This window comes from Trachypithecus francoisi, unplaced genomic scaffold (genome assembly GCF_009764315.1).
Source record: "Trachypithecus francoisi isolate TF-2019V2 unplaced genomic scaffold, Tfra_2.0 Lachesis_group14, whole genome shotgun sequence".
Classification (NCBI taxonomy): Eukaryota; Metazoa; Chordata; class Mammalia; order Primates; family Cercopithecidae; genus Trachypithecus; species Trachypithecus francoisi.
In genome coordinates this window covers 49163812-49187303 of record NW_022681459.1, presented here as the reverse complement: position 1 = coordinate 49187303, position 23492 = coordinate 49163812, and the positions used below count along the sequence as shown (strand labels likewise).

At 57.3% G+C, this 23492-nt stretch overlaps 2 protein-coding genes across 9 annotated transcripts in view; both read left to right on the top strand.

Moving 5' to 3' along the window:
• Nucleotides 1-13668, top strand: part of TBC1D10A (TBC1 domain family member 10A) — a 35344-nt gene extending 21676 nt beyond the window's left edge. Inside the window, exons 2-9 of the mRNA XM_033233210.1 lie at nt 435-534; nt 6144-6251; nt 9840-9946; nt 10628-10742; nt 10822-10887; nt 11564-11753; nt 11880-12034; nt 12833-13668. Coding sequence (XP_033089101.1) covers nt 435-534; nt 6144-6251; nt 9840-9946; nt 10628-10742; nt 10822-10887; nt 11564-11753; nt 11880-12034; nt 12833-13309 — 1318 coding nt within the window. The 3' untranslated portion in view covers nt 13310-13668. The remainder of the gene's footprint in view (nt 1-434; nt 535-6143; nt 6252-9839; nt 9947-10627; nt 10743-10821; nt 10888-11563; nt 11754-11879; nt 12035-12832) is intronic.
• Nucleotides 13669-16232: 2564 nt separating this feature from the next.
• Nucleotides 16233-20881, top strand: CASTOR1 (cytosolic arginine sensor for mTORC1 subunit 1). 8 transcript variants are annotated; one of them, XM_033233206.1, is made up of 9 exons: nt 16238-16571; nt 17179-17249; nt 18411-18598; nt 18684-18816; nt 19020-19146; nt 19602-19715; nt 19879-19961; nt 20050-20144; nt 20300-20881. In XM_033233206.1, the coding sequence occupies exons 1-9, from the start codon at nt 16459-16461 to the stop codon at nt 20366-20368; spliced, it is 993 nt and encodes a 330-aa protein (XP_033089097.1). In that variant the 5' UTR covers nt 16238-16458; the 3' UTR covers nt 20369-20881. The 8 variants fall into 8 exon arrangements, with proteins under 8 accessions (XP_033089099.1, XP_033089097.1, XP_033089100.1 ...); XM_033233207.1 differs by having other exon boundaries at nt 16246-16571; nt 19023-19146; XM_033233202.1 differs by lacking the exon at nt 16238-16571 and adding an exon at nt 16699-16875.
• Nucleotides 20882-23492: the final 2611 nt, after the last annotated feature.

The following is a 23492-nucleotide window of genomic DNA, read 5'->3' as shown; positions in this document are numbered from 1 at the left end:
AAGAGGTGAGCATGTTATTTCTGTACTCGTTTGACTAGTTTTTGTGTTCAACTCTGCACCTTGTATACTGGCCCTCCGAAGAGGCTTATTGACTCAGGCAGACCCAGGACAGGAATGCTTTGCTTTGGTGCACAGGTGCAGACACTCACTCAGCCTCTGCCCCAGAGAGGCACTGTGGCCCCTGGCCACATTAGGGAAGTAGGCACTTGAACCACCTGCTGTGTCTCTAGCCTATGCCTTGAGGCAGTGGGTGGGGAGGTGGCGTGTTCCCTCTCATCTGCAATAGGACGGTGGTCCGAGGTAGCAGTCCTGAGGGGAACAGCAGGGATGGTAGGCAGGAAGAATGGAGGTCTGACCAGGCTGGCGGCTGGGAACGAAGTCAGGGCCTTTGCTTCCCTTGGCACCTCTCACAGGCCCTGCCCTCTGCTCCACAGGCTGGAGGAAGTCCCCCTGGAGGTGCTGAGGCAGAGGGAGTCCAAGTGGCTGGACATGCTCAACAACTGGGACAAATGGATGGCCAAGAAGCACAAAAAGGTGAGGGGCCTGGCCTCAGGTCTCGGGCTGGGAGTTGGCAGCTTGGGGAGGAGGAGGAAGAGGGAGGAACTTCATCAGCTTAGGAAAGCAGGGGCTTCTCTAACTGCCAGATGCCTTAGGTGTCCTCCAACTGCCAGTGCAAGACAGAAGCTGACTTGAAGGCAGGGGGAAGGTTGGGCCCTCACACAGTGACTTCAGATTCATGCAGAACATTGTCCTGGAGCTAAACCTCAAAGCCATTCTTAGCCAACAGCTGTAACACAGCTTTCCTATAGCCTTCCCAGGAGAAGGACTTTAGTGCTGCTTACCAGCTATCAAGGAGGACTTTACAATACTACCAGTAACTAGCATGTATGGAACGTTTGCTTTGTGCTTGGGATAATTCCTTATAGCATCCTAGTGTGAGGTTAGTGATAGTAGTATCCCCACTTTACTGATGGCCTGGTCATCAAAATTTGAACCCAAGCAGTGTACCTTTAGCACCTCCCCTCTTAACCACCACAGTACGAGGCCTTCTTTACCCTCTAGATTAATTTGTTGACTTCCCTCTTGACTCCTGGCCAAAGAAAGAAGAAAGTAACCTCACAGTTTAATAATAGTCTTACAAAAATGAAATCATCCAGTAGTCCTTTTCGAGTTAGGCTATCTTTAGACACTAGCTCGATTGCCCTGTGGGAATGTTCTTGCCCACCAATCTTTTTTTTTTTTTTTTTTGAGACAGTCTTGCTCTGTCGCCCGGGCTGGAGTGCAGTGGCCGGATCTCAGCTCACTGCAAGCTTCGCCTCCCGGGTTTACGCCATTCTCCTGCCTCAGCCTCCGGAGTAGCTGGGACTACAGGCGCCCTCCACCTCGCCCGGCTAGTTTTTTGTATTTTTGTATTTTTTAGTAGAGATGGGGTTTCACCGTGTTAGCCAGGATGGTCTCGATCTCCTGACCTCGTGATTCGCCCGTCTCGGCCTCCCACAGTGCTGGGATTACAGGCTTGAGCCACCGCGCCTGGCCTCTTGCCCACCACTCTTAAGTGTGTGTGTTGATGTCCTTGGCTGCCCTCGGCATGGTGGTGTTACTACCTGGCCTAGAGGAGGCCTGTTCTGAGCCTTACAGCTAGGGTCTCTCTGTACAAGTTCCCAATGCACAGAATGAACCCTATTGCCCGCTCTCATCAGCTGACACTCTGGTCTGGTCCAGGCTGGCACAGCTGGCTGCAAGGCCTCACAGAAAGCTCCGGACTGACCGTCAGGTATATAGACTTGGGTCCAGCCCCACTCCTTTCCTCTCTTCACACCTGTGGCTAACTGTAGAACTTCTGGGCAAGTCACCTCACCCTCTCAACCTCAGTTTCTCTGGCCAAATGGGAGTGATAATCCTGTTGTTGTTCCCCACGAAGTGGTGGTAAGTGCTTCGTAGACGGTGTCATAGATGGTGAAGCCCTGTGCTATGAGAGGAGAGGCTCACCCAGACCTGGGCTCTTGCTTGTTGTTCTCTCTCTGTCTGTCTGTCTATCTATCTATCTATCTATCTATCTATCTATCTATCTATCTAAGACAGGGTCTCACCCTGTCACCCAGGCTGGAGTACAGCAGCATGATCTTGGCTCACTGCAGCCTCAAACTCCTGGAGTTAAGTGATCCTCCCACCTCAGCCTCCCGAGTAGCTGGGACCACAGGCACATGTTACCACACCTGGGGAATTTTTGTAATTTTTGTAGAGATGGGGTTTCACCATGTTGCCCAGGCCGGTCTGGAACTCCTGAGCTCAAGCAATCCATCTGCGTCGGCCTCCCAAAGTGCTGGAATTACAGGCATGAGCCACCGCACCCAGCCTATCTCTTTTTTAAAAAAACAATGTTAAGACAGTTATTCCTCAGCTGCTTCCTGCCTGACTCTGGCTCTGTTTCCCTGCCTGATGGTTCCTCTGGCTCTTACTCTGAGCTATAGCTTGCTCTCCAGCAATCTGTTGTGGTGACTGGTGGTTGGCAGGGACCTTCTGTGTTCTTGAAAATAGGGATTCCAGAGGGGAGCTTTGGGGAGCACCTCTCAGCAGAGTAGCAGCGGGCACTTCCCCTTTTCTTTCCTGGCATTGTGGTTAGAGCCCGAGACCTGCCCCTGCCCCTGCCCAGCTGAGGCCTCCACAGGAAGTGCTTCAATCCACCATGCCCAGAGGCCCTAACCCACTGCTTCTCTCCAGCCCAGAACCATCCTGGGTGCCCGTCCTGCCACCTCAGCTGTGGCCACACCGGGCCCTGCCCTGGGGGCTCTTCCAGCCTGCCTGTGGAGGCTTGAGTTCTCCCTCTGGTCAGGAAGTCATGGCACAGGAAGGGTAATACCTGTTTCAGGAAGTGGGCTCAGACCCAACACTTCTCCTGGACTCATACATAGTCCTGCTGGGAGGGTGCCTTCCTTTCTGCGACTCCCAGCCATGTCTAGGACAGAATTCTGGTCCTGCAGGGAGGCAGGGCAGGGGCTGGAATGCTATCTTCCCACAGGGCCCTGCCCTGGGGTAGGCTTAAGCGGTGGCCCTGCCCTCACAGAGTTCAGCAGGCAAGGGTGTGGCCTCACTCAGCTTTCATCAGAGACCTCCTTTCCCAAGGCCTGGCCTCAGAGAATGGTAATCCTGTGGTTTCTGGGAATACTTTCTCATGCTTTATCCTTATTGGTCCCTACCATCCTCCCTAAGGCAGGCAGGGTAGGGATGACCCTCTCCAGCACCTTTATGCTGAGGAGGCCAGAGTGGGAAAGGCTGGCAGTACTCCCAGCTCTTTGCTCCCCGCGAAGTGTTCCAGGGCTCTCCTGGAGGAGGCCAAGTATGATGGGGGCTGTGATGATGTGGGGCTGCCTCTTGCTGAGCCTGAAGGGCCTGTGGCTTTGGGCTAAAGCACATCCCTTTGCCAAAGCCTGCCCAAGTTGGCTTCCTTAAGGAGACCCTTGTCCCACAGCCGCAGGAAACTGTTCCTTGAGTCTTGGGCAGTTCCCTTCAGCCCCCTTCCTCTGCCTTCTTTCTAGGCAGTCCCAGAAGCCCTCACTTGGCACCTGTGACCAGCCACTGCTACTCTTCCCCCACCACCGCTACTCTTCCCCCACCACCCTCAGCCTGTCTGCCTGGCTCCTTCCTGGTTCTTGACTCTCTCTGACCCTTGGAAAGTTTTCTCTTGTTTGCACTGGTCACCAGGAAGGCCAGGGCTTCTGTGCTCCCTCCTCTGAGAGCTTCCAGGGGGACTGTTGAAGGGGGTTTCTAGGTGAGGGGAAGTTAGGCGTGAGCTGAGGTCCTGAGCTTCTGTGTCAAGCATCCTCCTGGGATGGAGGGGCAGAGAGGAAGCCATTACTTACTGAACACAGACAGTGTGTCAGGCCCCACACTAAGCACATTTTCCCTCTCGAATGGACTCCTTTGGCAACTCTGCACAGTAGGAGGTATTAGCATTCAGATCTTACAGTTGAGAAGTGGTTGGCTGAAGGTCAGCGCTAGATTCAAACCCAGATCCAGATGTTCTTCTCATGCCCTGAGTGCTCATCCCCAGGTCAGGCTGCTTAGTGCAGGGGTTGAGGGAGTATCATTGGCCATCTCGCCCCTCCCCCACGACAGCATTTCACAGGAGTGATGCCCCTGCCTTTGTCCTCGCTCACCTCGACGGGTCAGGGCAACTGCCTTCAGAGCATCATTCTGGTCCCAAGCCCAGGAGGAGCCCACTGGTGATGTAGAAAGTACACGGGGCTGGATCCCTCCAGCCTGTGCAGTGCAGCTAGGAGATAGTAGGGTTTCTGATTGTATGACACATTTACCCCCACTCTGCTTGTGTGATGAAATTTCCCCCACGAATTTTCCCCTACCCTCAATTCCCCATTTGTAAAAGACATGATAGTCTTGATAGTTTTCAGATTGAGTTTTACCAGTGGAAAACTTTTCCTGATAAAAACAACTAGCCGGAATTGAGCACTAGCTCTGGGTTATGAGCTGCCTCAAATACTTCCTCCTTCACTTCTCCCATTCTGCGAATGGCAGGGAAGACCTGGGCCATTTTAGCAATGGCTGAGATCAGGACTCACACTCAGGCCAGCTGCCTATGCCCCAGGCCAGTGATCTTGGGAGCTCAGGGTCAATGAGAGGAGAGAGGGGATTCTTGACCAACACAAAGAGGGAGCCATTTGAGCAGCTCCCATCTTCCTTCAGAGTTCTGCTGAGATTTCTCCCCTCTAGGCTGGCGGTATCCTACCACATGGCTGCTGAAACCAACATACCTGCATGAAAGTGCCTGGGCTGGCTGGGCGCGGTGGCTCAAGCCTGTAATCCCAGCACTTTGGGAGGCCAAGACGGGCGGATCACTAGGTCAGGAGATCGAGACCATCCTGGCTAACACGGTGAAACCCTGTCTCTACTAAAAAAAATACAAAAAACTAGCCAGGTGAAGTGGCGGCGCCTGTGGTCCCAGCTACTCGGGAGGCTGAGGCAGGAGAATGGCGTAAACCCGGGAGGCAGAGCTTGCACTGAGCTGAGATCCGGCCACTGCACTCCAGCCTGGGCAACAGAGCCAGACTCCGTTTCAAAAAAAAAAAAAAGAAAAAAAAAAAAAAGAAAGAAAGTGCCTGGGCAACACCTCTGGGCACATGAGCTACCTTCCCTGGGGCTGCAGCTGAGCCGCACACAGTGCAGTGCCCTCCCAGGCGACAGACCATGGGGTTCACCCAACTTGTAATGGTTCCTTTTCCTTTTTCTTTTCTGAGACAGAGTCTCACTCTATCGCCCAGGCTAGAGTGCAGTGGCACGATCTCAGCTCACTGCAACCTCCACCTCCTAGGTTCAAGCAATTCTCATGCCTCAGCCTCCCAAGTAGCTGAGATTACAGGTGCCAACCACCATGCCTGGCTAATTTTTTGTATTTTTAGTAGAGACAGGGTTTCACCATGTTGGCCAGGCTGGTCTCGAACTCCTGACCTTAAGTGATCTGCCCTTCTTGGCCTCCCCAGAGTGCTGGGATTACAGGCGTGAGCCAGCGTGCCCGCCTGTAGGGTTCCATTTTGATTCAGAAGATAGTTATGAGGGTCTGGAATTCCATGGTAGACCTCAGGAATGCCCGTGTTGTCACCAGGGATGTGGGACTCTGCCATCACCTGGTGTTAGCATATCTAACTGCATTCACCTCCTCTCCCCACATCTTAGGATCTACATGGTAGCAACAGTAGGAAAGTCTTCTTTTTTTTGGAGACGGAGTTTTGCTTTTGTCGCCTGGCTGGAGTGCAATGGCGTGATCTTGGCTCACTGCAACTCTGCCTCCTGGGTTCAAGCGATTCTCTGCCGCAGCCTCCCAAGTAGCTAGGATTACAGGCGCCCACCACCATGCCCAGCTAATTTTTGTGTTTTTAGTAGAGACAGGGTTTTACCATGTTGGCCAGGCTGGTCTCGAACTCCTGACCTCAGGTGATCCGCCCGCCTTGGCCTCCCAAAGTGCTGGGATTACAGGCGTGAGCCACCTTGCCCAGCGAAAGTCCTCTTTTCTCCCTGTTTCTGCTCTTGCTGCTGTGTGCACTGAGGGCCCACCATGCACTGGCAAAGGGTCTGGGCTGGGGGAGCTGCCTGGGTGGCTGCATGGGCTCAGCTGTCCTTTTGATTTTCAGATTCGTCTGCGGTGCCAAAAGGGCATCCCGCCTTCTCTGCGGGGCCGTGCTTGGCAATACCTGTCAGGAGGCAAAGTGAAGTTACAGCAGAACCCTGGAAAGTTCGATGTAAGTTTCCCTTCCTTTGTCCTGCCCTCCCTTCCGCATCTCTGGGCATCCTCCCCATGGCAGCAATCCTCCATGTGCTCACCTGAACCTCACAGGATGAGTTGTCCACAAAACCTCCAGTCATGTGCCAAACTGCCCAGGCCCCAGCAGGCCACACTGGCCCAGTCCTGGGTACCTGTGTCTCCTGGAGGCTCTGTACAACTGAGGCTCCAGCCCTGAGCAGCCCTCAGTGGAATGGCCAGATTTGCTACCCCCTATTCCAGCTCTTTCTCTTGATGACCACTCAGGTTTTGCTTTCCTGGGCTCAGTAGGCTACATCCCTGCTCTTGGTGATCAGGAGGGGACACTCAGACCATTTCCCTGACTACTCTGGGCCCTGTGCTCTGGGCCTTTGGGGGCTTGACCAGCAGGACCACAGGTCCTTCGATGTCTCCTGGCCTCCCATCCTCTACTTTCTCCTGCCTTGTCCAAGCCTGGCCAGCACAACCCACCTGTGTGTCTTTTGGGGTCATCAGCCCTGGGTGTAGCAGAGCCAAACCCAAAGGGGTTGAAGGGAACTGCCCAAGTATCTCAAGGGGTCAGATGCCACTCAGTGGCCAGAGAGGGTGTCCTCTGTTGTCATCCCTCCTCCTGTCCCGATACTCCTCCTGCTGCTCCCTGCCCCATGGCCGGCCAGAGTAAAATACCTCTCCATTCAGAGCTGGGCAGCTCCTCCAGCCTGCTCCCCTAGGGAATTATGGGGAAGCAGTTGGATTCCCTGGGGTTGCCCTAGCTTACCTGCCAGATCTGGCCCCAGGCATCAGGGTTTCTCACAGGTCCTTGGGACTGGTGACAGGCAGACAGTGAGACAGAGAAGAGCTGCCTACCACCAGCTCTTTGTTGACATATCGCATGCTTCTTCAGTGAACACTTCTGTCCTGCCAAATCTTTTCCTTGAGATGACTGGGCAGGAGCAGGGCAAGGTAGCCTAGAGTTCCTGCTGTTGACCTAGAGAGGGTGAGAGCTTTTTGCTGGCAACACGTGGACTTGCAGGGGCAGGGAAGCTGGTAGAGTGTCTGGCTGGGGTAGGTCTGAATCTGGCTGATTGGATTATTCCCCAGAGTACCAATACCAGGTCCCACTGGAGCAGCCTCTCGACTCCAGAGTCTCCCTCCTAGTGGCTACATCTCTCCCATTTCGAGGGGCTGCATCCTGGGCAAAGCGGGAGGCTCAGGGGTGGGAGCCCCAGTCCAAGTCCATAGTTAATGTCAGGCTGCCAGAGCCAGGCATGAGAGCCAAGAGCGTGGGCGGCCTGGCCAGCCTCCTGGCTGTGTGGTTCAGCAAGTGTGAGCGTGTGTGCAGCAGAATGCAGAGCTGTGTGCATGTGCATGCAGAGCTGTGCTTCCGGAGAAGAATCAACCACCCCCAGGGGGTCTGGAAGGTTGCTCGTGTGGGGAGGTGGATTTGCAGAGAAGGCCTTCTTGATGCACCGAAGCTGGGTGATGGGTTTCTGCACGGTCCTGGGGGCTGGAAGAATGGTTGGTGAGCACACCTGGAAGGACTTTGCCTGTGGTGACCCAGAGGAAGCATGAGGAGCTTCCCCTGGTTGCTGTGGGTCCTATGCCGAGGCAGGGCACAGTGGCGGTCTGTGATGGCAGCGTGCACCTGTTTCTGTGCTCTCTCCCCACAGGGCCCTCCATTCAATACCCAGTCCAGGTGGCCCATCCCAACCTCAGCATTCAGGGCAGGCTCTGCAGGCCCTGGTGGCTCCTTCTTCTCCTGCATGTGCTATTTCTTCCTCCTTCCTTGGGCAGGCAGGACCTCCTTGTCATTTTTTACCTGGTTTTCTTCCCTGGCTTCACATTCTGATGGCGCCAGTACCCCTCAGGCTCGTGGAGGCTATAGGCCCCGTGACCGTGGTACCTGCTTGTCTGCCGATGCCCTTTCTATCTGCAGCTACCCCCTTTTCCTTTCTCACCAACCATGTGTGGCCAAGCGCCTTAGGCTGCTGAGGTACCAGATGAACACATCCTAGAAACTGACTTTTGGGGTTTTTGGGTTTCTACCTCATGGGAACTGCTAGGAGAATTTGTGGGGCCCTCTTCCCCTTTCTGACAAAAGCAAACCTGCACTGTGCTCAGACAGTACCTAGAGGTGCACAGTACAGACCCCCATCACAAGTGTGTTTGGGGCTCCAAAGGCATGCATCCATCTCTCCGCTATGTGGCTGCTCTAGGGCTCTGTGTGGAGGCCCCAGCCCCTCCCTGTCCCCTCCAGCCCTGAACACTCTGTCAGCCGCTCCTCTCAGTCCTTACTCTCTAGTCAAGTTCCTGGCACCCTAGGTTCTTGAGCTTAGTGCTAGGACACTCCCACTGAGGGCCAGAGAGGGAAAGGGGCTTGTGTGAAGTCACCTGCTCTTCAATTCAGGGCAGGGCCTGGGTCTGTGCCCACTGGGTATGTTTGCCGAGGACCTGGCCTCCCTCCTGAGGGCCTTCCCTGATGCTGCCCCTGCCCTGCAGGCAACTTGTACTTAAACCAACACCCCCATGAAAGTGCCTGGGCCATGCCTTTGAGCACATTCTGGTTCCTCTGGTGAATATTCTGCTTCCTTGCTCAGCCCTCTGGGCTTCCTCCTTATTTATTTTTTCATTCTTTCTTAAAAATTGAGGTATGAATTTACATACAATAAAATGCATAGATCTTGAATGTGCATGCAGTTCGGTGAGTTTTGATAAATAATACACATTCATGTAACCAACATGCAAATCAAGGTGGAGAACATTTCAAATGACCAAGAAAAGATTTTCCTTTTTGTAATGGTTTTGTTGTTTTGTAAAGGTGCCCATACTGAAATGTTTACAGAGGTTCAAAGAAAAGAGTAAAACTTTGTTGAAACCTCGGCACCCAGAGAAGTATCTGAGGTTAAGGTTTGACAGATGTCATGTCCTTCCAAAAAGAGCTCTGTGCAGATCTCACACACACTCCACTTCCTGGATAGGTGACACCACCTGCACAGGGAGGCACGTAGCTGAGGAGCTGGGATGGACGGCTCTGAGTCAGACCTGGCTTCCAGTCCCAGCTCCACCATTTTTCTAGCCATGAGGCCTTGACACTCAGTTTTCTCATCTGCGAACAGGGTATAATGATAGGTCCTATCTCTGGAGGCTGAGAAGAAGGATCAGTGAGGTCCACAGGTACCCTGTGCCCAGCTTAGCGCCTGGCTCAGAGAAGTGAGAACAGCTGGTAGCTATTGCTGAGAGAAGCAGCCTTCTGTCTTAAGGATGTGACATAATGTATCTAACTGACTCCTGAATGAAATGTCTAGAGGTCCTTCCAGCCACAGCTGGAGTAGACACTCTTGCCCGCATCGGTCTTCCTAGAGCCAGGTTTAAGGTTTCCAGGGCTCTTCCCTCTTTGCCCCTTTGCCCCTGCCCAGGCGTCCTTACCTGAGCTTCTCTTCCTGTCCTTGGGAAGGCCCAGTCTGTGATGGGCTTGGGTGGGCACTGCCCCTGGTGGAGGCCTCCCTCCCCTAATCCCTGGGCAGTCATGTCCTGGTAGCAATGCCCACCTCCATCCTCCCCAGCCTCTAATATGTGCCCTTGCTTCTAGGAGCTGGACATGTCCCCTGGGGACCCCAAGTGGCTGGACGTGATTGAGCGTGACCTGCACCGGCAGTTCCCATTCCATGAGATGTTTGTGTCTCGGGGGGGCCACGGGTGAGCAGGCTGGGCCTTGTGAGGTGGGAGGTGTCTTTAGGCCCTGTCTCTAAGGGGTCTGAGGAGCTACAGTGAGTTCAGGGCCTCAGAAGCTGGGTGCCCCCAACTCCACTCTTAGCATTTCCCTTTTTTTGGTTTGATTCTGATATATGTTCTCAGCATCTCCTCTTACCTCTAGGGGGGGCTTTCCTCATTGACTCCAGAGTGTTAGAGCTTGCCCGGCCTGGCTCTCTTCGGGAAATAGGTTTTGTTGGGGAGAAAGAGGGATAGAGGGAGGTGGGTGAGTGGAAGGTATGCAGGGGAGAGATGGGGCAGGCAAGGGGACCAAGACAGGCGCAGGGACAAAGCTGGCCTGGCCAAGGGGCCATAGCTGCTGAGTGAGGGGCCCGTACTTCCAGCCCTGACACAGCCTTACATCTTGCCCTGGCCCTGCTCCCTGTTTTCTCTTTGAGCCTCTGCCCTCCCTTGTCATGGGGGAGGCCTTTCCCACCTCCTTCCTCTGGGCACGTGAGAGTCCATGTGCTCCAGTAGGAGACTGATCCCTTGGTGACCACAAGCAGATCACCTCCCCTCTCAAGGGAGATGCAGATTCTGAGGCAGGCTGGTCCAGTGGGGCACAGGTAAAGGCCGTGGGTAGCAGAGTCACCCCGGTCGTCACTGCTCTGCCTGGCCTCTCCACAGCCAGCGGGACCTATTCCGTGTGCTGAAGGCCTACACGCTGTGCCGGCCCGAGGAGGGCTACTGCCAGGCCCAGGCTCCCATTGCCGCCGTCTTGCTCATGCACATGCCTGCTGAGGTACCACCAGGCCCCGGGCTGGCAGAAGGGTGGGTGGGGAACCCCCAATGGCAAGGCCTCACGTCTCTCTCGCCCACAGCAAGCCTTCTGGTGCCTGGTACAGATCTGTGAGAAGTACCTGCCTGGCTACTACAGCGAGAAACTGGTGAGTGGTCGCCTGGCCTGGGACCTGCCCCAGGCTGGACACCCTCTGTGGCCCCTCCAGGCCCTTCTCTCATAGTAACTCCTGCCCAGGTTAAAAACTGCCCGGCCTTATGTTGCCTTCAGGCTGAAGTCCCAAGGCCTGCCAGGGTTAGGTCTCTTGGACTGCGATGTTATCCCTTCTACACTGACTTTCATCTCAGCTTCTAGGTGCTCTGGCCACTTGGCAGGATTGAAGTTCTTCCAGGGCACCAAATTCCTCCCTCCCTTGGCCTTAGCCTAGGCTAAAATCTGCCTGGAAGCTCTCATCCCCGTGCTGTCCCCTACAAACTTCTCTTTTGCTTCAGCTTTTAGCCCTGAGGGAGCTTTCTTGATCCAGACAGACGAGGCCCTCCAGCACATGCTAGAGAGCAGTCCTGCCCCAGCCTTGTTAGAGGCACTCAGCCCCTCCCCTCCCCAGCCTCTTTTGCTCATGTGCCCTTCTTGGGATAAGCTACTCCGGGGGACCAGCTGGCTTTGGTTTGCTCATCATTGTATCCTAGCACCTGGCAAAGGCAGACACCCTGCAGGCGGTACCTGCCTGAGCCTGCTGGGTGCTGGGTGCTGGGTGCTGGGGTGTAGTCCCTGCCCTGGCTCCTGCAGCCCACGGTCATGGTCCCGTGGCCTTGGTGTCTCCCCAGGAGGCGATCCAGTTGGATGGGGAGATCCTCTTCTCGCTGTTGCAGAAGGTGTCGCCGGTGGCCCACAAGCACCTCAGCCGTCAGAAGATCGACCCGCTCCTCTATATGACAGAGTGGTTCATGTGCGCCTTCTCCCGCACCTTGCCCTGGAGCTCTGTGCTACGCGTCTGGGACATGTTCTTCTGCGAAGGTACTGGGCTGGGCTTGGGGGGAGCACGCCTGTTCCCAGCAGCCCACAGAGGCCCACAGGGGGGCCTCTCTTTGCAGAGAAACTCCCAAAAGGCTCCTTGTACTTAACTGCCCATCCCCCATGCAGGAGTCAAGATCATCTTCCGGGTAGGGCTGGTGCTGCTGAAGCATGCGCTGGGCTCCCCCGAGAAGGTCAAAGCCTGCCAGGGCCAGTATGAGACCATCGAGCGACTGCGGAGCCTTAGCCCCAAGATCATGCAGGAGGCCTTCCTGGTCCAGGAGGTATAGCCCGCGCCTGCCCCTTACCACGGGGAGGGAGGAAGACAGGTGGGGGCCCTTTGAAGGGGGTCCCTCTAACCCTCAGCCCCTGAGGGTGGGTCACCTATGCCAGGACCATTGCTAGGCGGCCCAGAACATGTGGGTGGACCTCATCCTTCTGTCTGGTGAGGAGCATGGGACACAGAGAGGCCTGGCTCTGCAGGGCCTTCTGGATCCGAGCCGCTTGGGAATGAAGAGTGCTGACCCACGGCCCCCTCTTCCTCCCTGGTACCCCATTCACAGCCTTAGCTCTTATTTCCCTTTCTTCTTTCTTTATGGATACTTGTCTCTCAGGGGCAATTAGATGGAACATGCGTGGCCAGCTTTTACACATGAGCAAATGGAGGCTCACAGAGGCAGAATCACTAAGCAACTCCCCTTAAAGTCACCCACCCAGGTGGAGCTGGAATTTGAGCCTAAGCAGCCAGGCTACCCTGGGCAGTGGTGGAGGACAGGTTGGCAGAGGGCAGGTTTTTGTCTATCTGGATCTTACCCCTTCAGCCCCATAGTCAGGCAGGTGGACTCGTGAAGATGTGGGCAGCTTTCTCCTCTGAGGCGGTGAGTCTCAAGTGTCCAGCTCACCTAGCACTCAGCTCTGGGGCTTGTGACTGCAGCTTGGGACTAGACCCTCATCCTTCCTGAGGTCAGTGTTTAGTGGCCAGGGCTGGGGGATGCTCAGAAAGACTGGGGGCCCAGGCTGGGAGGCAGAAGGGGAAGGTCCTTCTTCTTGGCGCCCACTTGCCTGTGTCACTGCCCCGACAGGTGGTGGAGTTGCCTGTGACAGAGCGCCAGATTGAGCGTGAACACCTCATCCAGCTGCGGCGCTGGCAGGAGACCCGGGGTGAGCTGCAGTGCTGCTCCTCGCCCAGGCTGCATGGTGCCAAGGCCATCTTGGACGCAGAACCTGGTCCCCGGCCTGCCCTACAACCTTCACCGTCCATCCGCCTGCCCCCAGATGTCCCCCTCCCTGGCTCCAAAGCCAAGCCCAAGCCACCCAAGCAGGCCCAGAAGGAGCAGCGGAAGCAGATGAAGGCGAGAGGGCAGCTGGAGAAGCCCCCAGCCCCAAATCAAGCCATGGTGGTGGCCGCTGCAGGAGATGCATGTCCCCCACAGCATGTGCCCCCGAAGGACTCAGGCCCCCAGGACTCAGCCCCTCAGGATTCGGCTCCCCAGGTGTCAGCCCACCACCGCTCCCAGGAGAGCCTGACATCCCAAGAGAGTGAGGATACCTACTTGTAACCCTGGCAGCTCAGGCCTCCAGGGCGGGGTCTCCACATACCTACACAGTTCATGAACTGACATTCCACGGCCTGCCCCCCCTCTGAGGGCCAAGCCGCCTGGCCACTGGGCTGGAGTCTGGCTGGTCCAACACAGATTCTGCCTGAGTCTCCTTATTTATTTTCTTTACAGTGGCACTCGGGGTGGCCCAGCCAGGGCAGGCAGAAGCTAGGGCCTGGGGGTGGGGCCTCCTTCAGCCCCTTCCTCCTGGGGGGATGCTCCCCAGCGTTAGGGTACTGGTGTGAGGGGAAAGGGTGGGGTGTTCTTTGTGTAAAATAGAAACATGGTTTTGTACAGAAATAAACAGCCTTGTGTAGACAGCTCGTATACCACCTTGGTCACCTTGGTGCTCAGCATCTCTTCTCTGCCCTACAGAGCCCCTCCTCCTGGGCTCCAGCCCAGCACCAGAGTCTCTCCGAGAGGTACCTTTACCAGAGGACATGCCAAGTCCCTGGCCAGTCCCCATTCTTTTTTTTTTTTTTTTTTTTTGAGACGGAGTCTGGCTCTGTCGCCCAGGCTGGAGTGCGGTGGCCGGATCTCAGCTCACTGCAAGCTCTGCCTTCCAGGTTTTACGCCATTCTCCTGCCTCCGCCTCCCAAGTAGCTGGGACTACAGGCGCCTGCCTCGTCGCCTGGCTCGTTTTTTGTAGTTTTTAGTAGAGACGGGGTTTCACCGTGTTAGCCAGGATGGTCTCGATCTCCTGACCTCGTGATCCGCCCGTCTCGGCCTCCCAAAGTGCTGGGATTACAGGCTTGAGCCACCGCGCCCGGCCGCCAGTCCCCATTCTTAACCCCCATTTTCACTCACCCCATCCCCACTGCCTTATGTCTACCTTCTGCCAGGGTAGACATAAGGAACACCAGGGCTGGAGCTCAGTGCTGGGCAGAGCAGGGTATGCTCCCTAGGCCTCATCCTCACCCACCACCAAGGGGGCAGGGACTCCTAAGGAGGAGGTTTCAGGGTCTTCCTCCTTCAAGGCCTGCCCTGGATGCTACCTCAGGCTCCAGTAAGTTTCTGAGAGCTCATTCTGGGTTGAGGTCAGGGATGGGGCCCAGGGTGGAGCACCGTGAATGTCCTTACAGGCTCAGCCCTCAGGGAGAGGGGCGAAGTGTGGATCTTTGATAAAATGCCACTTTCGATTTACTGAACACTTGCCAAGTGCCAGGCTGAATTGGTCAAGTAGGCTTGATTAGCCTCATTTTACAGATGAGGAAACATGAGCTGAGCGGGAAAGGAACCACCCAGCCTCAGCCAGATTTGCACCAAGAGCCCCTCACTCAGCTTCCTCTCCTGACCAGGGCTCCAGGAGACCTAACTCTGCCCTTGAGGGCCCAGGCAGGCACTGCGGTCACAACCTGATGACTGGTGAGGGCAAGGACAGGGTGTCCCTGGGAGAGGCCCCCCTTCTGCTGAGGAAGCAGCTTTTCCAGTCAAACAATAGCGCTGTTCCTGGCAGATGACCAAGCTGGGCCAGGCCAGGCCAGAGCGGGAGGGGGCAGGAGAGGGAGGAGCAGAGCCTCCCTGGGAGCTTTCAGGCTTCGCCTGGGCCTGGAACATCCTGTCCTGGTGCAGCTGGGGATACTGAGGCCTAGAGAGGTGAAGGGTCTCAAGAGACTATCAGGGTAGGCCACCCCACTTCCTGCCTCCTTCCCCTCAGCCCTGTGGTTTCCCACTCTATCTGCACCTGCCATTGATGAGATGGGCTCAGCCTTTGAGAAGCTCCTCCTTCCCCTAGTCCTCCAGGGGATAGGCCAGGATGTGGTGGCTACACAGCGTTCCACAGGAATGTGTCAAGCCCGAGAGTCCAGGGAGGAGGCTTAGCTTGGCTTCTATCTGCCTGTGGTGGGGGCTCCAGAGCAGGCAGAGGGCCTGCTCAGGCCTGCTGGGTCCCAATCAGGCCTGAGGCCTGCTTTAATCTACTTGGTTCAAAGCCTCACATCTGAGGCCTCAGGGTGCTCGGGGCAAACAAGGGTCCCCTGGAGCATTCTTGGCCCTGCATGGAGCCAACATGGACATGCTGATGCCTGCTCAGCCTTGGGGTCTTAGACCTGTGGGGGCCTGATAAGATCTGGGGTGTCTGCCAGTGCTGGGGGCCTCCTTGAACCTGAAGCAAGTTTAGATGTGCACAGGCCAGCTAACGGCTGCAGGCTTTGGGGCTCAAGTTTCAGGCTTGAGGTCTGAGTACTCACTGAACCTCAGCTGCATGGGCCTCCCCCACCAAAGTTTGAGCACTGGGCATCACTGGCTCAAGCACTTTTGGGTTTTGTTTGTATCGAGGGACCTCAAGTCTTAGGCCTTGGCCACCTCTAGCCCCCTAACCCAAAGTATGTCGCTCAGGCAGAGGTGGCTAGAATTCTATCTCTGTGTGTCCCTGGTGGGGAGCCTTCTATTTTGAAAGTTGGATGAAAGGAACAAGTGGGGCTACCAGTTTCAACTTGGCAGCCCCCTCGCAAGCGGGGAAGGGTAGGTATCAATCGCAATCCTGTGCTGGCGGCCCTGCCCCCTGCAGCCATCAGAGGCAGGAGAGCTAAAGGTGCCCGGTGGACGGCCGCTGCAAAGCCGACCTATGCCTCTCATCGCTCCAGGGGTTTGGGGGCAGCGTTCTGGTGCCAGCCGAGCTCCAGTTCGTTTCGTGGTCCTTTTGTCTCAAGGACCTCAATCATAAAACCCACGTGTGTGCCAGAAGGACAGAAACGTCCCCTAGCCTCCGGGCTGCTCCCACCCGCTCCGCAGCCGGCGTTCCGCGGGAAGGGCGGAGCCCAGGGAGGGGGCGCGTCAGGGGCGGGACCTGGAGGAGTCAGACGGGGTGGGGTCTATCCCCGAGCCAGTGCTAAAAAAGGCGGAGCCGTTCGGGGCGGTCTCGGTGGGCTGGAAAGCGGTTCTGGTATTAGGAGGAGGCGTGACCACCCAATAGTCTTCTCTTCCCGCGGGGCGTGGCCGTCAAAGAGCTGGACGCCGCGCCTGGCTGGGCTGGTGGGTCAGCCGCGTAGCGGGCGGCGTGGACGCGGCCGCGCAGCGGCTCCTTTAAGGCTCGGGCACCACCCCCGCCGCCCCGCCTCCCGCGCGGCCTGGGTCTAGTTGGCGGTGGGGTCGGGTCCGCGCGAGCCGCGATGGAGCTGCACATCCTAGAACACCGGGTGCGGGTGCTGAGCGTCGCCCGTCCGGGTCTCTGGCTCTACACCCACCCGCTCATCAAGCTGCTCTTCCTGCCCCACCGCAGCCGGTGCGCGCCCGGGTTCGGGAGCGCAGATGGGGGCTGGGGGCTCTGCTGTCGCTCGGGGCCAGGGTCGGAGGATTAGGATCGCCGTAAGGCAGGCAGGCAGGGGGGCGGGAGCGGGTGGGGAGGGCTCTCCCCTTCCGGCCGCCATCCGGCCTGGGGGACCACAGCCTATCCGGCCCCGTGAGGCCCCCTCCGAGGGGCAAAGCGCAAACAGCCTGGGATGGGCAATGCTTAACTCAGTGGTGTCAAATGTGGGCATTCCTACCTGGTCACTCCGGGGAGCTCCTTCCAGGACACCTCCCTTCAGGTCAGAGGGGCTGGACTAGGGGGTCCAAGGTCCGACGCCCCTAAGGCTGTCGCCGCGGGTGTGAACCTCTCCTCCCTCGAGGAGTAGAGGGGTGGAAGGCTCCTGGAGAGGTCGGGAGGCCGGAAAGTAGCCCCCAACCCCGGAGATGGGCCTAATATCCCATTGCCCTGGAAATTAAAGGCCGAGGGGGCAGGAAGGCGCTGGCCCGGGGTCGCAGGGGTGTCTCGGGGCAGTTGGAGAGAAATCCACTCCCGATCCCCAGTTCTCCACACGAAACTGAAGATGCTCCCCACCCCCAACCAGGTGCAAGTTCTTCAGCCTGACGGAGACCCCTGAGGATTACACGCTTATGGTGGATGAGGAGGGCTTTAAAGGTGGGGGCTGGTCTGGGGAACGGGAGTACGGGAGGGGCTTGTGGCGCTCCCCTTCTGTAGGGTTCTCACCAGTTGCTGGGATCCGTACCAAGAGCTTAAGCCTTAAAAGCAGATGTGTCAGGGTTCGAATCCTACTCCACCACTCCTTGGCTGTGTGCCCTTGAGCAAATCACTTCCCCTCTCTGAGCTGTTTTATGTAAAATGGGTATAGTTCTGGTTCTGATAAACAGGGTCCCATGAGGGCTTTATAAACTCAAAACCGCTGAAGGGCACTCAGCAGTCAGGCCTGCAGAAGGGCCTCTGTTATGGTTCCAGGCAAGTGCTGCTGTTAGAAGTCCCTGGGTATTATGTCCTCCTGGTCTTATCTCCCTGGTTTGGGTCACCTCCTCCCCTGCTGGTCTGGGAACTCCAGGAGTCTGAGGGAAGGAATGCAGGAGTAGGCAGCCATCTCAGGGGAGGGTCCTGGAGGCCTCCTGGCTGTGCTGGGGTGAATAGCAGCCACCCAGGCCCTGGCCCCTGCTCAGCACTGGACGCCAGCCTGGGCCCTCCCTGGGCCCTGGAGCTGACGCCCAGCTCCTCCTCCTGCTGCTGGCCCGGCCCATCCTCACAGGCTTGGAGTCTCAGGCGAGCTAGTTGGAGCTTGGCCTGTCCCCCTGCTCCACTGCAGGCCTTAGTTTCCCTGTTTTCACTTCAGGGAAGTCTGGGTCTGCAAAAGGGGGAAGGCAGTCCCCCAGCCAACCTGATCTGCGAATGCCCCCTGGTGGTGCCGTGTGGTATATAGCTTCTGCTAACCCACAGAAGACACCGTAGTGAGGTAGATATTGTCCTCCCATTTTACAGATGAGGAAACTGAGACTCAAACCACCTGCCCCAGGTCACAAGACAAATTAACAAAGCTGGGATTTGAACCCAGGTCTGTCTGAATCTGGACCTCTGATCTTAAGTGGGAAGTTTCTATGCCACCAGGCCAGCGCTTGAAGCCTTTCTCAGTCTTTGCACACATAGGGACTTCAGGAGCAGAACTAGGGGGAGACAGTCCCAGCCTCCAGACCTGCCCTTACCTTGATGGAGCCCTCCGAGGCACAGAGAGGGAAACTGAGGCTCAGAGAGGGGCAGGGGCCAGCCTTGCAGACCCTGACCTGACATGTCCCCTGCCCACAGAGCTGCCCCCATCTGAGTTTCTGCAAGTAGCGGAGGCCACATGGCTGGTGCTGAACGTGTCGTCTCACAGCGGTGCGGCAGTGCAGGCTGCTGGGGTCACCAAGATCGCCCGCTCGGTCATCGCGCCACTGGCCGAGCACCATGTGTCTGTGCTGATGCTGTCCACTTACCAGACGGACTTCATCCTGGTGAGTTTCCTGCTAGTGCTGATGCAGAGCAGGGTGGATATAGGTACCTGGGAGCCCATGTGATGTGCCATCTGCTGTGGCCCAGGTGCGGGAGCAGGACCTGTCCGTAGTGATCCACACGCTGGCCCAGGAGTTCGACATTTACCGCGAGGTGGGCGGAGAGCCTGTGCCTGTGACGAGGGATGATTCCAGTAATGGCTTTCCCCGCACTCAGCATGGTGAGGGCCGCCCTCTGACACCTGGACTTGGGCAGGGCCTCCTCTTCCCACTGGATCTCTTCCCTTGTGGGCAGCAATGGGGCAGGAGGACCCTGGCCAGTTCCTGGATAGCAAGACCCGCCCCGGGCCCACGCCTCTCCCTGACTGGCCACCAGGGGGCGCCCCAGCCCATGGACACCTTTTCACCTGCTGCTGTCCTCCAGCAGGGCCCAGCCCCACGGTGCATCCCATCCAGAGCCCACAGAACCGCTTCTGTGTCCTCACACTGGACCCTGAGACGCTTCCAGCCATCGCTACCACCCTCATAGACGTCCTCTTCTACTCGCACAGGTGGACCTTGGAACTTCATCTTTGTCCTCACGCCACTGTTCCCTACAGTCCGTCCCCCCACCTTCTGCCCATCCATCAGTTTTGCAACTCTCCCTTGTCCTCTCTTGGGATTCCTGGCAGCCCATGACACTCACTTGTGCTTCACTGATGTTCGGGGAAGGTTCTTGCCCCAAAGCTGGATCCCTTTCCAGTGGTGTCCTCTGAGCCGTGCCCTGGTCTGGCCCGCTAACCGTGGGGTCCTTTGTTTTTGGCACAGGCTGGGTTCATTGTCCTCCCCTGTCCCCACCCCCACCTTCCAGAGGGCTGGACCCTTGGGCGGGTAGCAGAGACAGCAGAGCCTGCCCAGGCCACCATGCCAGCTCCTTCCCAGGGTTCTGGAGGCTGATCGGGGTCCTCCAGCACGGGCAGTAGGCTGGGTGCCTGGCAGAGCCCCTAAACCTCCCATCCCTCCCCAGCACCCCCAAGGAGGCAGCCTCTAGCAGTCCTGAACCCAGCTCCATCACGTTCTTTGCCTTCTCCCTCATCGAGGGTTATATCTCCATTGTCATGGATGCTGAAACACAGAAAAAGTAGGTGACCCCTGACCCCGGGTGGGCCCCAGACCCCAGCCAGTCCAGGCAGGGAGGAGGTGGGGCATCAGACTTTGAGGTCAGCAGGTATACCTGTCCCAGAGCTCATGGTCAGGCAGGGGTGGATGGGGGTGCCCTGCCCATCACCCATCTCCCTCCCCAGGTTCCCCAGTGACCTGCTGCTGACCAGCTCCTCAGGGGAGCTGTGGAGGATGGTGCGCATCGGTGGACAGCCCCTGGGCTTTGGTGAGGGCCGTTCCCGGTGTTGGGGGGTTGGGGAGTGTCTGGGAGCAACCGGCATGTGCCACATGTGCCCCTCCTCCACCACCCTCAGATGAATGTGGCATTGTGGCGCAGATCGCGGGGCCCCTGGCAGCCGCTGACATCTCTGCCTACTACATCAGCACCTTCAACTTCGACCACGCCCTGGTGAGCACCATGGGCTGGGGCTGGGGGAGCTCCTGAGGGGAGAGTGAGGCCCAGAAATGTGGGCGGCTGGAGGTAGTCTCAGCTGGGCCAGGAAGTCAGGGGTGGCCTTGGTCAGCTTCTGCCTTGACCCTTCCCTCCTGCCCACCTGCCCTCAGGTGCCCGAGGACGGTATTGGCAGCGTCATCGAGGTCCTCCAGCGGCGGCAGGAAGGACTGGCTTCTTGAGTCCCATGGGGAACAGAGCAGCCACCCTGCTCTCCCCTCGACCCAGGCTTCCAAAGACTTCTCTAAAGCTATTTCCTTAAGCTCTGGAATGAGCCCCCTGTTCTGCTGGGGACCCTCGTTCCGCTCTCTGTATGTAAGCTGCGTGCGGGCACCGGCTTTTACGCAGACACCTGTGTGCACTCGCAGGTGGAGTGGGCAGGTGCTAGCCTGACTGCATGTCTGCCCACACAGGGGAACACGGTGCTCGGGGCTTAAGCCCCCAAACCATCACTCCCTGCGCGGCCTCGGCGTTTGCACAGTCCCTGCCTGAGGCCCGAGCCATCCCCCTCAGCCTTCCTGGGTCAGCTGTCCCCCAGACAGGGCCCTGACCTCTGTTCTGCCTCTGGTGGGGTTGCCTTCCCTGGCCAGGTGAGTCCTGACAGTGCCTCTCCCTCCTGGGGCCTCCGAGAAAAGTATTTTGACATCTCTCTCTTCCGTTTTTATTGACTTGTTAATAAAGGACTTTGTAGTGACTGGGTTGGGCTATGGTCCTTGGGGGTCCTCTGGGTCTGAGTCTCAGCCATGGCTCCACCTCATGGTCCCCTCTATCTGAGGTCTTGGTCTCTCTCTGTGTAGCTGGCTAGGGGCCGGGCTCACCTGGCTTCGCCTCATTCGCCTCTCACCACAGCTCAGTAAACTATCACCATTTTCCAGATGAGGAACCGAAGCTTTGAGAGGTGACATGACTTAGCCAAAGTCACGTGATTCCCATTCCCATGCCTGCCTTTGAAATCTGGGCTGTTCCCAGATTTCAGAATAGCTTCCAAATAGCCCATAGGGTTCTGAACCTGGGCAGAGACTCCCAGACCCTCCTATTTGGGGAGTCTCCCAGCCTTCCCTGTCACTGTGGATATGGCCAGCCTGCTATGAAACCCACCAAGGAGGGCCCAAAAGCACTTTTCTTTCTTTCAGCCCGCTGCCTGCTTTCTTCTAGCCCACTGCCTGCTTTCTTCTGGGCCTTGCCTGAGTTCTGGCTGTCCCTCTTGTTGGCTAAGAGATCAGTCGGTTCTTACCACCAGGGCTCTCCTGGAGTCACTCCTAAGGTTCAGGGCCAGGAGGACGGGACAGGGACCTGGAGGCCACCTGGAGCCCGCTCGCTCCTCAGGGGCCGCCACCCTGCTTGGTGAGGCTGGGATCCTGCCATGGCCTGATGAGGCCCCACAGATGCCCCAGGGGGACTATCGGGTACCCTCAGCCCAGACCCGCCCATGCTCAGGCAGGGAAGAAGGGTGTGACTTCTGTGTACTCAGAGGTCGTGGTGGCTCCTCAGAAAAGCCAGAACAGGGACAGGCCTCTGGCAATGCGCCCGCCCTGCTCCTGGGGACCAGGGGTCTGGGGCCTGGAGCTGCAGATCACAGGAGCCAAGAGCACAGCACAGCCTGGTGAGTGAGCAGCAGGGGCTGCCCGGGCCAGCCCTTCCCTTCAGCCTCAGTTTTCCCATGTGCATGGAGACCTAGGAGACAGCTCCTTCAGGAACACGGGGAAGGGGGCATTTCTTTGGAGTTTGACTTTTTTTTTTTTTTTTTTTAATGGAGTCTTGCTCTGTCGCCCAGGCTGGAGTGCAGTGGCACAATCTCAGCTCACTGCAACCTCCACCTCCCGGGTTCAAGAGATTCTCCTGTCTCAACCTCCTGAATAGCTGGGATTACAGGGGGCCGCCACGATGCCAGGCTAATTTTTGTATTTTTAGTAGAGACAGGGTTTCACCGCATTGGCCAGGGTGGTCTTGAACTCCTGACCTCAAGTGATCCGCCTGCCTTGGCCTCCCAAAGTGCCACGCCAGGCCGAGTTTGTCTCTTGTTGGGGGGGTGAGGTTGAGGGGGGTGAGAGTCCCAGTTCCTCTCTTTTGAGGGTCTGGTGTGGGACCTGGCTTGGGGGATGTCTGGGCTTGAAGTGGGGGCTTCAGAGTCAGGATTCTTGGGGCTGCTTAACCTATAGCTAGTGGGCTCCCAGCCCCTCATCCAGCCCTGGGGGTCTCACCATCTGTCTGTCTGCCTGTGAGTCATTGCCTGGTTTGGTGTTCCTGTCACCCCGGCTCACCAAGGGCCTCAGGCCTCTCTTGGGTCCCTCATACCAAGTCCCAGCCTGGCCTCGGCTAGTTCTTGGGGTTGTCCAGGTGGCTGGCCTGGGTGAGGGGCCACAGGCGCATCACTGCGGGCTGCTCTGACTCACACACAGGCCTGAGGTCAGTGTTCCCGTGTGTCTCTGCCACATACCCGTGTGTCTGTGTGGAGGATTTTTAGCTCCGACATAATAGGGTCCTTAGGAGTCACTGGGCCGGCTCTTTGCCTCCAGCAGGCTACAGATAGGGCCATCTTCCTAGGAGTGCTGGGGAGATCATGAGAACAAGCTGGGCTCAGGGGCACAGAGCTTGGGAGGTGTCCCAGGGACACACAGGTGAGAAGGTGGGGGGCGCCTTCCAGGAATGTGACCTTACACACAGGATGTGAATCTTACATGCAGCTGATGCTGTGTGTCAGGTCAGACAGACTGACCTTGAGCTCTGTCAAGTTAAGGTGGAGACGCACAGAGCTACCTCCTTGTCCTATCCAGGCCCCCAGAGAGTCCTGGGGCACAGAAAGCTGGTCTGGTCAGCCTGGGTCTGGGGTTGGGCTCCATGTGGGTCATTCATAACTGAGGTTGGCGGCACTCTCTGGCACGCAGCCCACATCCTGCACCCTGGGAGCTCTTGGTCACCGGTCCACATCAGCACAGGCTGGGGAGCCGAAGTGCCTGTCCTCATAAAGATGGCAGCAGGTCCCAGGGAGGGGCCTGCCCACGGTCCCTCAGGGAGAGGGAAGGGGCTCTCAGCCCTCCAACTACCAGCCTAGTGCCCAGCATCTGCAGGGAGGATGTGGGCCTGGGTGGGTGGGGACGGGAGATGAGGAAACCTCAGCCAGGCAGAGTCAGCGGCTTACTTCCACCCTTTCTCATCTTCATGCCAAGACAGAGGAAGTGAACTCCTGAATTCCCCTCCTCTGAAATACTGGAGCAGAGATTCAGGATTTAAAGTCCTCATCTTCCTCCCTGGCAGGCGGGGCCACCAGGTCCCGTGCTTGCCAAGTGGTTCCACAGCTGGCTTTTT